The sequence below is a fragment of the Phodopus roborovskii genome, unplaced genomic scaffold (genome assembly GCF_943737965.1).
Source record: "Phodopus roborovskii unplaced genomic scaffold, PHOROB, whole genome shotgun sequence".
Taxonomy (NCBI): Eukaryota; Metazoa; Chordata; class Mammalia; order Rodentia; family Cricetidae; genus Phodopus; species Phodopus roborovskii.
Window position 1 is genome coordinate 20,643,068 of NW_026126469.1, and position 12,232 is coordinate 20,655,299.

A 12,232-nucleotide genomic window follows, 5' to 3' on the forward strand; every position below is an offset into this window, starting at 1 on the left:
TACTTAACTTGTAGCAAGTGCCCATTGGATGGCACTTTTGTAACATTTGTAACAGTTCTGAGGGCTAGATTTCATCTTTCCCCGTTGGACAGGTAAGGAAGCAAGAGACACAGAAATGCCAGGTCAGGGCAGAGCAGGTGCAGAGCACGCATGGGGTCCTGGGTTTCACCCCCAGAACAAATAACTAAAGAAACAAAAAGATTCAGACCTGTGGAAGAGACCTGGAGATGGGGGGGGGGTGCTTTGTCTCCCAGTACCACCCTCCTTAGCATGAGGCCAAAAGGGGCTAAACAGCTGAAGGTGGCTCCAGGTGGCTGGCAGAGCACTGTCTATAAGTCAGGTGGGAAGAAGTGATGGAGATGGGAGATTTCACAGTCAGACCCTAACAAGGGGGCATGAGGATGGCCTGGCCATGCTGTCTTAGATGGCCTTACGAGTTGATGGGAGAAAATGTGTTTGGACTGTGGACTGGGTATCTTTAATTAGTCAATCTCCCCACCTCTGAAAACAGGTGACACCAGAGATGGTATCTTAGTAAAGCCACTGTTTGCTGAGGTGTGGGAAGATGCTTGGGGGTGGGTCAGGGGGTACTCACTGTGCAGCTCCCTGTGACCCTTAGCGAAGGTTGTGGTGCCACTTTGGTTCTGATGGGAGGGGGCAGCATGTTTCAGAAGCCCAGAGGCAGAGGAATAGGGTGGTTGCCCTGGCCTGGGTGGCAGGAGTGGGTGAGAGGGAGGGAAGGGAGGATGCAGGAACACACACTGCTTTCTCCTTGCACCTTGGCCAGACCCACACGGAGGAAGGGAAGGCGGGATGGAGTCCCTACAGAGCCTGCTGTGTACATGGAGGAAAAAGGGGTAGTATGGAGGAAGACCTAGGCTTGGAGGTGCCAGCCAAAGGTATCACGACAGTGTCAGAGGCCAAACAGGGTTCTCTGGTGTCATCCCTCCTCAAAACACCCTCATCATGCTGGTTGACAGCTTGCTGTTAGCTGTGTTCCCACCAGGCCTTAAATAAATGCTGACTCGTTAGTCCTCACAATTGCTGGTAACGCTGATATTGTCACAGCAATTCCCAATTTGGGAAAACCAAGGCAGAGAGGGGTTAAGTTATTGTTTTTTTTCCTCTTCTCCACACAATTTTTGCTTCCTGTGGCCTGTTGCAAGTGCTGAGGGATGGGTACAGCACGAACCAAAGATGGGACCGTGCTGACCTGCACACAGCTGGAAACTTACCTGGTCTAGCACTGAGGACAATGTCATGCGAGTGTGTGAGGAAAGATGGAGAACATCTTCCTTCCCCAGGGTCTCTGCTGGAAGCTAAGAGGTTGTATCTGTGTGTATCTGAGGGTGAGGGGATCTAGAAGGACTATGGGAGCCAATTCTCCCTGGGGTATGGGATGAGCCTTACCAGCAGGCCCCTCCTGAATCTGTCAGTGTGCTGTTTCCCTCCAACCTGGCCACAGTTCAACCAGGATGCACTCCATTTATCTGTGTCTGCAAATAGGCAGGAAGGATATCATCCTACCTGGGCTGGGAGCAAAGGTCCCAGGGCAGAAGGAGCCCAGGAACCTCTTTCCTACAACTCTCACCTTTGGGATCCCTCACCTAGAGTCCCAGCTTTGCCCAGGGGAAGTGATGCTAACCTGCTGCCTTCCTGGTCAGCGGTCCAACCTAATTCATTTCCCTTTCTTTGATTTCATTTCACAGTCTTTCATTTCACCCTCTTCTACAGCTGTATAGTACTCCACTGCAGACACACAGTAGCTTGTTTAAACAGCTTCTACTTCTAGCTATTTGCTTCTTCTTCTCCTTCTTTTCCTTTTGTTGTTTCTCAGACTGTCACAGAGAATTATCTTATACACAGCTCACTTTATGCTCATACAGATGCCTCTGTGGTCTATTGTCACTTCTCAACTATATGTTGCAAGGGAGCAGGTTTGACTTCTCAATTTACAATCTGTTGCAGATGGATGCTTACCTACAATTCAATAACAGTAAATTACTAGAGAAATGAATTGAAAAGCAACATGAAAAATACAAGCCTAAATGACTTTGTCTTTTCTTTGTTTTATGGTGCTGAGGAGGGAGCCAAGGCCTTGCACATGAATGCTATAACTCTACCACTGAGCAACACTCCCAGACATTTGATTATTAGAATCAATGTCCATAAAAATTACTCAAATTGTATTTGGGATTTTAAACACTGACTTTTAAATGTCTGCATCTGTCTTACCACAGAGACGTTGCTATGTGAGACTCAATGCTGATCCATGGATCTATCTCACTTTGAGGACATCAAGCCTAGGATCCCATATTAGGTTAGTGGTCAGTGGGTAAATATGGAGGCTCTTTTGCGACTTAAACAGGTTCCCCTCCAGAGGGGCTGTGCCATTTGACACACACCAGTAGAATAAAACAGGATGCATCATTTCCTCACAGCCTCTTCAGGAGGGAGAGCTGCCTGACTCTTTGCTGACAGGGGAGAATTGCTATGCCAGGCTAAGTGTTAATTTGTATTTCTTTGGGAGTGTGAGAAAGAGTGTCAATCAGCTTTTAAGCCCTGTTTGGATTTATATCCTTTATCCGTTTTTCTACTGGGTTATTGGTCATTTTCTCCTTAATTCCTAGGAGTTGTTTGCATATTTAGGAATATCATCTCCTTGTCTGTTACCAGAACCACAGTTTTTTCTTCAAGTTTGTCATCTGCCTTGTGTGTGTTCATGTGAATGCATGACCATTCAGGTTCTTGTGTATAGAGGCCAGAGATCTTGGTGTCATTTCTTAGGAGCTGTCCACCTTGTCTTTTCAGAGTGTTTCATTTGGCCTAGAACTTCCCAAGTGGATTATGTTGGCTAGCCTGCAAGCCCCAGGGAGCTGCCTGTCTGTTGCCTCAACAGGAGGAATACAAGGCCTTGGCTTTTCTTTGGGGGGTGGGCTTGGGATCCAGCTCAGGTCTCCAAGCACTTTACACACTGAGCCACTCATCCCTGCATCCCACTCTTAGAACCTTAGAAGATCTCACCGTGTGGTCCAGAGTGAACACAAATCTTCAATCCTCTTGCCTCAGTCTCCTGGAATTGTAGATGTGCACCACACAAAAGATGGCTACCTTTTGTCATCTGCCTTTTGATGTTATCTTTAGTGGCAAGGGGTTTACACTTTCATTCAAATGTTTACACTTTGAGTGACATCAAATTTGTCAAGATTTTCTTTATTGATGCCTGGATTTTGTTGTAGTTTTTCACTCCAAGGCCTGATGAATTCGTTCAGATTTTCTTCTAGTATTTTCATGATTTTACCCTTAACATTCAAATCTTGAATTAAATTTGAAATTTTCCTGGCATAAAATATGAGGCCAAAATTAGACTTGAGGGACTGGAGAAATGACTCAGCAGTTAGGAGGGCTGCCTGCTCTTCCAGGGGACCCAGGTTCAATCCCCAGCACCCACATGGGAGCTCACAATTGTCTGTAACTCCAATTCCAGGGGACCTGACACCTTCACATCAATGCACATAAAATAAAATTATTTAAAAAATGAACTTGAATCTGAGCTTTCCTTTCTACACATGACTGCCCACTGCCCTAGTTCCATTTAGTAAATGGATCCCACCTTTATCATTAAAGCTAATTTTAAAGTGTTTGGAATCATAATAGAAAAGGCTTTATAATTTGTCAATTTTGTCCAGAATACCATTACAAGGGAAATTAGCTTTCAAGATATGATCTATAACTTTGCATTATTAGAGCTGAGTAACATAAATACAATATGAATTTATTTTTAAGAACCCTGGGGCCGTTGACAACCCGAGGAAGCAGAGCGGAGTGGGCATCGATGGAAGGGGCACTGATGAGATCGAGTTTTTCATTCAGGTCTTTCCCCAGGCCTGCCTCCAGGAGCTAAGAGCGCAGAGGGGCCACCATGGTTGTCCCAGGACCCCTGGCTGTCTCGCTGTTGCTGCCCAGCCTCACCCTGCTGGTGTCCCACCTCTGCAGCTCCCAGGACATCTCCAGTGAGCTCAGCAGTGAACAGCAGCTGTGTGCCCGGAAGGAGCACCCAATTGTGGCCTTTGAAGGTGAGATTGCCCCACCTTGTCCTGAAGGACTTGGGTCAGTCCTTAGGACAGTCTTCCAGGTTGTCTGAAGCCCTTCCTAATAGGCTCTGAGACCCTTTCTCTGGTGGCCGTCTTAAGGCTTGGCAGCAGTGGGTTGGAGAGCTCTGGTTTCTCCAGATAACTTAGATAATATTACTCAGGCCCTTCACCCATGCCTAGCCCAGAGCAGTTATTGTCTTTCAGTGGGATCTTTGGATAGATGATAAAGTTAATGGACGCTCCACTGGAAGTGACTCTGATTTGGTTGGTGGTCTCAACTCTGGAGGTTCTCAGGCTTGTCTTGGCTTCTCCGAGGGCAGGAGGGAGATGGCTCACTCCAGAGGAAGAGCCTAGAAGATCTCTGGGGGACGTCTTTCTTGCTCTAAGCTGGCTGCAGGGATGCCTGTCTTTAGAGTCCTGGGAACCCCCAGCAGAAGGGGCCCTGGTGACTCATAACTCCTCAGCTTGTCAAGGGAGAGCGTGGGAGTGTCCTATTAAAGGGTTTCCCAATCTTGGATGTGCACATCCCTGGATATATTCCAGGGGGTCCATAAGTTCTCCAGAATTTCTAAAATTAGGACAGCTAAATCTGATGATAACTAAAAAATAAAACACAAATCCTGGAAAGGCCTGGATGATCTTCCATGAGTGTCATCTCAGTGTCCCTGATCACACTCGTACTCTGGGGACTGCCTACATGGCAGCTCATACGGAGACCTGAAGACCAGATGACACCCTGGTTCTTAATAGTGACCAGCAGTGGCTTGGCCACTCCTTGTACTAACCCTTATGGGGAAGGGTGGGCAAAAAAATCCAGGCCGGGGGCCTACAGGGGCTTGTCAGAGCCAGGCCTCAAGGTCAGTCTCCTGCTGTCACCACCATTGAAAAGCCATCAGTTGCTCAGCATCACAAGACCTGTCCTTCCATGTGGAGGAGGCAGTATGGAAACCAGAGTGGAGAATCAGTCACTGAGTCCCAGGCTGGGGTGGGATTTGAGGGGTGGGATAGGGGTGGTTTGTGGATGGGAGGAGAGGCTAGGGGTGTTCCAGGTGTACAGGCTCCCAGCTGCATGCTAGCTCCCTTCTCTGAGAGGAAAACTTCCAGCTGTCTCTCCACACTGACTTGTTTGAGCTAGGATCCTGGCTTTGCAGGCTTAAGTGGATTATAGTAAATTAGCAATGTCTTTAGTGTACAAAACGTGCACACACGCTCAGACTTCTGATGGCTCCTGGTGGCTCTGAAGGGAAGGATCAAGTGAGGCTGCAGGGACGGAAGAAGCATCATTCCTAGGGCTGTTGCTGTGCCAGGAGGTGCCTGCGACAGCTCTTAATGCAGCATCTCCTGTCAGGGGCTTTGCCCAGATGCTAGGGGTCCAGCTGACCCCCTCTCCCTTGTCATCTGGTCTGTATGGGGCACAGGGCTGAAGTGGGGATAGGAAAAATGGAGAAGGGCTCTGAGTTCCTGGGTTTCCAAGGAGTAATTTTAGCCATTATGTGGGAATTGAGTGAGCCTGAGTATCCACCCCACCCTCTTACAGAATCAGGGACTCTGCCATATCACCATTATCCTGACAGCTTTGGGTTGTCAAATCCATTCACAAAATTATTCCGTGTGTGTGTGTGTGTGTGTGTGTGTGTGTGTGTGTGTGTGTGTGTGTGTGTGTGTGTTTGAATGACTATGCTTATATGCATTTGTATGTGTGTTTTCCTAGGGACCGGGGCTAGGGACTCATGCATGGCAGGTGCAACATATTTTAATGACCTTGCTTGGTGCCAGGCATGAAATAGTTGCCTTAGGGCCTCAGAGACAAGCACATGTTTCCTTCGGTGCTCAGTAATCTCTGATTATTCATCAAAGGTCAGTGCCTCTGTTCCACCCACCCAGCTGAGCCTTGAGCAGCTCTGTTTCCTGGGTCTCCTCACATTTGTAGTATGCTAGGCACACAGTAGGTCCCATGGGTCAGGAGCTGTTCCAGGGAAGTTGTCTTAATCCAGCTCAGCACCAACCACTTCCAAGACCCCAGCCCTTGTGCTGTGTGTCTGAGGCAGCCACAGGCCTCCCACCTTGCAGCTGAGCTGCCTTTTCTCCCCAGACACCTGACAGATCTGTGAATAACCCCCAAGCATCCACAAGCATCAGACAGTTGCAGAAGCAGACTGGCAGTGTTTTGTTTTATACGGTTCAATTTCCTCCTGTGGGTTCCTTTTAAGGAGGCCCACCTGGGCTTCTCTTTGGCCTGCGTATTATTCTATTTGCCACAGCATGCACTTTCTAGATGGCAGGGAGAAGCCAGCCTGAAGTTAACACTGGCGGTGGTTAATCCACAAAGTGGGTAATTGAATTGACTATAATTAAAATCACAGGCGCGTCATGGAGAATGTCATTTTTCTCTTAAAGTCACCGTCCAAAGCCTCTGCTGTACTCGGAGCTCAGAACGTGCTTGGTGTTTTAAAGCCTTCCCTCTGGTCCCCTTTGCCTGTTTAATAAGAGGAGGCTGGCTGTCTTCCCAAGGCCTCCCCGGGATCGTGGCACTGTGCCCAGCCATGGCCCCCTCCCCTTGACGGTGTGAGTTCCTTCAGGGCTGGGGGAGAGGGACACCAACTGAAAGAGGGTGCCTCTTTCACCTCTTTACTGTCATCGAAGTCCAGACTGTTTCCTCCTTGCCTCTCCCCACCGAGGACAGATCTGAAAGGAGACTCAACTAGCCCTCAGGCAGTATCTGAGACAGAGCAGTCATTCCTAGTCTGCTTCCTGCACCTGAAATGCCCCGACCACCATGGATAAGTGGAGAGTTAAAGGACAACCTGTTTGCTACTGTTAGGGGCCACCTGGTCTGGGGAGGCACACCTGTGCAGAGTGAATCAAACAGTGAGGGTGAAGAGGATGTGGAGTCAGTCTAACCAAGGAGGTCTTCCTGGGGGAGATGAACACTCCATCTAGTCTCTACCAGAACTTCCTGGGGCCCTGGGTGAGCTGAAAACTAGTCCCCTTGGACTTTAAATTCTACCTGTCTCATTGCCCAGATGCCATGAGACTGTGTGACAATTCTTGCCAACACATAGCCACCTGCTGGGGCTTAAAGGGTTCACTTCATTTTGTTGCAGGATTTCTTCCTTCTCTCTCTCTCTCTCTTTATCGTGCATATCACAGTTTTCTGAAAAACATCCAACTTGTAAAACCTCTGGCTCTCTCGGGAGTGATTAAGTGTTTGCCTGTCGTGCAGAAATGAAGGGCCGTTTTTACTCTGTAGTGGAGGGATAATGAGCAATGATTTATAACCCTTGGATCTCTCTCTCTCTCTCTCTCTCTCTCGGATGTTGTGTGACAATTGCTCATAGTAGGGAGAAAGAAGCGTGGGGCTTCCCCATTAGCATCCTCCCCTCCCCCCAGCGTGGGTCAAGCAAGAGAAGTTCCTGTACTATGGGGCAACCTGGGAGCAGTGGGTCTCCAGGAGGGGACTGAGGAAAAGTCAGTGGGCTTCCAACCATCAACTAGCCCATGAGGCCTGTTCTTGCCCTGCCTCCAGTCCCCATGAAAGGCTTTGGCCTAGACTAGGAAGAGTGCTCTCAAAGACAGAGGTAGACGCTGACCCCCACCTCCATGCTATCTTCTCCGAAAGCCTGATCCTTTTATAGGAGGAGTTGAGGAGTATTCATTCACATGTTTAAACAATGTTATAAGGGTGGGGACTGGAGATTCTGGCCACAAGGTCTTATCTGGAGCCAAGGCAGACCGCCAGGCTGAATACACACTACAGTGAAATAATGATGTCAGGTAGCAGAGCCTGTAGGGTCACTTCGATCCTACTGGGTGGAGTCAGGAAAGTCTTAGAAGTGTGGAGATGGGGCTGGCAGACCTGTATCACTAAAGGAACCACAGGGTACAGAGATTTGTGGGCTCCATGGGATGGATTGGGCAAGTATGAGATGTTTTAGATTAGCGTGGGTGGGGTGAAGAGTTTGAGCAAATGTTAACTGGTCGTTCAATGGGTAAATAATGAATGCCAGGCAGTCAGCTTGGGAAGTCAGTGTAGCCAGAACCCAAAGGTAACAGGGGTTGAGACATATTTGGGGTTGCCAGGAAGGGATCTAAACCTGAGGCTGGTATAGCTATGCAGAAACATCACTCTAGTTGCCCTGTGGGAAGCGAACCAGAAGGAAAGGTGCGGGAGGCAGGTGAGTTAGGAGGCTATCAGCACCAATCTAGGCAAAAAAAGGATGGTGGCTTACACTGGGGTGAAAAGAGGGGAGTAGAGCCTGGAACCTGCAGGAAGAGCAAACGGGATGTGTATTGAGGGGGCTGCTCAGGGTGTCTGGGGGAAGAAAGGAGATTACAGGTTTTTCTTTGTGCGGGGTAGAGTCCTCCCCCAGAGACAACAATGGTGATAATGTTCTAGTCCCTGAGGTCACAGGCTGGCTGCTGGAAGACGTGGGCAGGTGAAACCCAGGTCTGCTGGGGGCTTCAACCCTACTGCATTCCTGCTGTCACTGATCTTCTCTGGGTTGATACTGCGAAGCTGGAAGCTTCCAACAGTAACAGAAGGTCTCTCTCACCAGATCTGAAGCCGTGGGTCTCCAACTTCACCTATCCTGGAGTCCAGGATTTCTCCCAGCTTGCTCTTGATCCCTCCAGGAACCAGCTCATCGTGGGAGCTAGGTAATGGGGTACGGGAGATAGGGGGAGAGAATAGGGCACTTGTAATGGGATAGAGGGGGTTGTCTTAATTGGGGTTTCTATTACTTCTATGGTACACTGACTAAAAGAAAGTTGGGGAGGAAGGGGATTCGCCTAAGGAAACTGGGACAGGAACTTAAACAGGCAGGATCCTGGAGACAGGAGCTGGTACAGAGGCAATCCAAGGATGGGTGCTGCCCACTGGCTTGCTTCCCCTGGCCTGGTCAGCCTCCTTTCTTATAGAACCCAGGACCACCTGCCCAGAGATGGCACCACCCATCATGGCTGGACCCTCCCTCGGTGATTACTAAATGAGAAAATACCTTACAGCTGGAGCTCATGAAGGCATTTCCTCAGCTGAGGCTCCTTCCTCTCTGATGACTCTAGCTTTTGTCAAGTTAACACCCCAAAACATCCAGTGCAGGGGTGCTATTGGAATGAGTGCACTGTGAACACATTGGTCTCCTGAATCTCTGTCCTCTGTGCCAGGCACTGTCTGTGTTAATGACTATCTGTCATGTAGAAAAGTTGTGAGAGTTGATGGGAAAGGGGGCCTAGACCTCACCATCTCAGTTAAATTCATTCATCAAAAGTGTAAGGGTATTAAGGGCAAGGGCAGCTGCCCTGATGCCAGGCTTGGCCCTGTTAGAGGTGCCCAGGAGCCCCCTGCTGGCCAACGGGCTGCCTGCACCTAGGGTGCTGGTGTAGACCACATGCCTCTTCTATAAAGGGCCTCATTTCTGTAGCCTACCCACCTCTGTCCCCACTGTCCAGATCCAAATTTAGAAGCAAAACCCATCTCCCAGGCTTCTGGGCAGAGTTGGAGGAACTCACTATCATGAATCATTCCTTGCCAGCTTTGGAAGCAAGAAGCTTAGAGATAAGGCAGGGGTCTCTGGGCCAGCTTCCTCTCTAGTTCCTGGGAACTTGCTAAAAGGTAATACTTGAGTCTTCCCCAGTCTCTTGGGTCGGAAACTCTAGGAACAGGCCCTGACCTTGTTTCAATGAGGCCTCCCATGATGGGTGCTCAAGCTTGGAAATGGTCTGACTCAGAACTATACAGCAAGAAGGCTCACACTTGGGACTAGGACCCAGGCCTCCTGACTCCAGGGCGATGGGCCTGTATTAGGACAACTGAAAGCATACCGTTCTGACTCAGCTTGTGTAGGTGGGAAGGACACTTCCAGGGGACACTATGGAGCTGGCCATACCTGCCCTTTGGTACTCCCCTTTTGTTTGCTGTGTGAAAAAGGTGAGTCACCTACAAAGCTCTGGTCTGCAGTCAGTTGAGCTGGGTCCTTGTCTAGATAAACTTTACCTTGGAGTCTCAGTTCCCTCTTCTATAGCCAGCCTCCCTGGCATGCTGGAATGCTGGGGCTGCAAGCATTTGAATTTTTTCTGAATGAAATATTAGTTTATAGCAGCATTGTATGTGTTACAGTTTAACATGCCAGCTACAAAAGACTATTTAGTAAGAACCAAGCCATACCCCCCCCACACACACACATACACACAAACAGGCCTCTCTAGGTACTCCCGGCATCCTCTGAAAGGTGGTCTGTACAGATGCAGGCAGATGAGAGTATGGGCTTCCTTTCTCAGTAAAAATAGTACTTGTTTTTTGAGAAGGTTGCCCATTCACGCACAGAGAGATCTCACATCCTCTGCTCCCAGGCCCTGCCAGGGCAATATCATATAATATACATGTATATCAGAAATATAATCTAGAAACTGATATTCATGCTGGCTAAGATTTTACCAGCCAGGATGTTGAGCTGAGTCTGTCGACTCACATCTGTAATCCTAGCATTAGGGAGAATGAGGCAGGAGGATCACCTTGACTTCAAGACAAGCCCAGGCTACATAGTGAGGCCTTGTGTGCAAAAATGAAAAAAAGCAAACAAATAGGGCTAGCGAGATGGCTCAGCAAATAGAGGAGCTTGCTACCAAACCTGATGATCTGAGTTTGATCCCCGGGGCCTACATGCATGCCACGGCACTCACATGCTCCCACATAAACATACCCATACAAATTCACATGCACACACAATAAATTAAAATATAATAAATATAACAAAAAAAACCCCAGAAACATACATATACACCTTCTATACCCAAAGAGTAGCATCCCAAGACTATGCTCTGAACCTCAAGAGAACACTGGGGAAAACGTTGTTTGTTTTAGGATTGCTGGATTTTATGAGACATCTGTGTGATAAATCAGATAACACATGCAGTACATCACACAACAGATAATCTAGTGTGTGTAGTAAACCACCCACGCATGCAGAAAATAACCCAGGCTTCACTGTCAGCCCTGGGGACAGATGCTGTGATACTTCCATCCTATAGGTGGAGAAACAGCGACAAAGAAGTTGCCATCTGCCTGTGGCCACACTGCCCCACCTGATCCACTTTGGGTCTCCTGTGAAAAAGGTGGCTATGCTTTCTGTCTGCAGGTTTCCTCCATGTAGCTAGAGGCACGGTTTCCCTGGGCCTTTGAGCCTAGCTCTTCCTGAGATAGAGAGGGAGGCTCTCCATCCTGGACTGGTCCCTTCTGCCCCTAGAGCCAGTGTCCTGAATCCTGGGCCCTTTCTGACATTCCACTTCCAGTTTTTTCTGAGTGCTTTTCTCCCTCTCTGCCTGACTGTCCCTCCTCTCTCCTCAGTACCCCTGGCCCTCTGGAATTCAGGCTGGAGAAATGTTTTCATCCATTTATAGCCTGTCTTATTCCCTATGGGAGCAGGAGCTGGGTGGGATGCAGCTCTTGTCTCCAAACTCCCCTAAGAGCTGACTGAGATGTTGTGATGCATGCTTTTTGATAGGATAAAAATGAATCGAGTGATGTGATGTTTCCCCTAATTGGTTAAAGCTGTGAGCAGATGCCTGCATTACCTGTGCACACAGCTGGGGCACACAGCTGGGGCAGAGGCACAGCTGGAACCCATCTGTCTCTGGGCCAGGAGTCTGGAGGCCAGGAAGCTCTGCCAAGGACCTGGAGAGGGGGCTGGGAAGGGACAACAGAGGCTTGGAGCCAAGGTCGTGGGCAAGGCCACCCTGCCCTAGGCCAGTGGAGAAGCAGCTTGAATCTTCTGGGCCAGCAGCCAAATCATGGAGAGGAATCTCCCAGCCTGAACTGACCCGTTCCCACCCCTGCCTTCCTTCAGCAGGGCCCCTCCTTCCCTTTCTGGCCCAGTCTGTCCTTATTTCTTCTCAGTACAGCTGAGGTGGCCAGAAGTTCCTAGATTAATTATTCCTAAAAAGTTCAGGAACCTGAAGAAGGGATGGCCAAAAGCAGATAGAAAAGGGAAAGAAGGTTCTTTGGAAAAACCAAGTTACATCTGCTTGCCATTAACAAAGCCTTTTAACATGTCTCCATGGGACTATAAAGAAGTCAGGCCTGAGCTAGTTCTCCATTCTACAGATACAGACACTGAGGCCCACTAGGCCCCAGCAAACAGTGG

At 48.9% G+C, this 12,232-nt stretch overlaps 2 protein-coding genes across 3 annotated transcripts in view; one reads left to right on the forward strand and one right to left on the reverse strand.

The window, feature by feature from the left end:
- Dtx3l (deltex E3 ubiquitin ligase 3L) overlaps positions 1-12,232 on the reverse strand; it is a 795,722-nt gene that overhangs the window by 530,906 nt on the left and 252,584 nt on the right. The gene's annotated exons all lie outside the window — the stretch shown is intronic.
- Sema5b (semaphorin 5B) overlaps positions 3,890-12,232 on the forward strand; it is a 38,597-nt gene continuing 30,254 nt past the window's right edge. For both annotated transcript variants that reach the window (XM_051191399.1, XM_051191401.1), the window contains exons 1-2: positions 3,890-4,076; positions 8,651-8,750. In XM_051191399.1, coding sequence (XP_051047356.1) covers positions 3,923-4,076; positions 8,651-8,750 — 254 coding nt within the window. In that variant the 5' untranslated portion in view covers positions 3,890-3,922. The remainder of the gene's footprint in view (positions 4,077-8,650; positions 8,751-12,232) is intronic.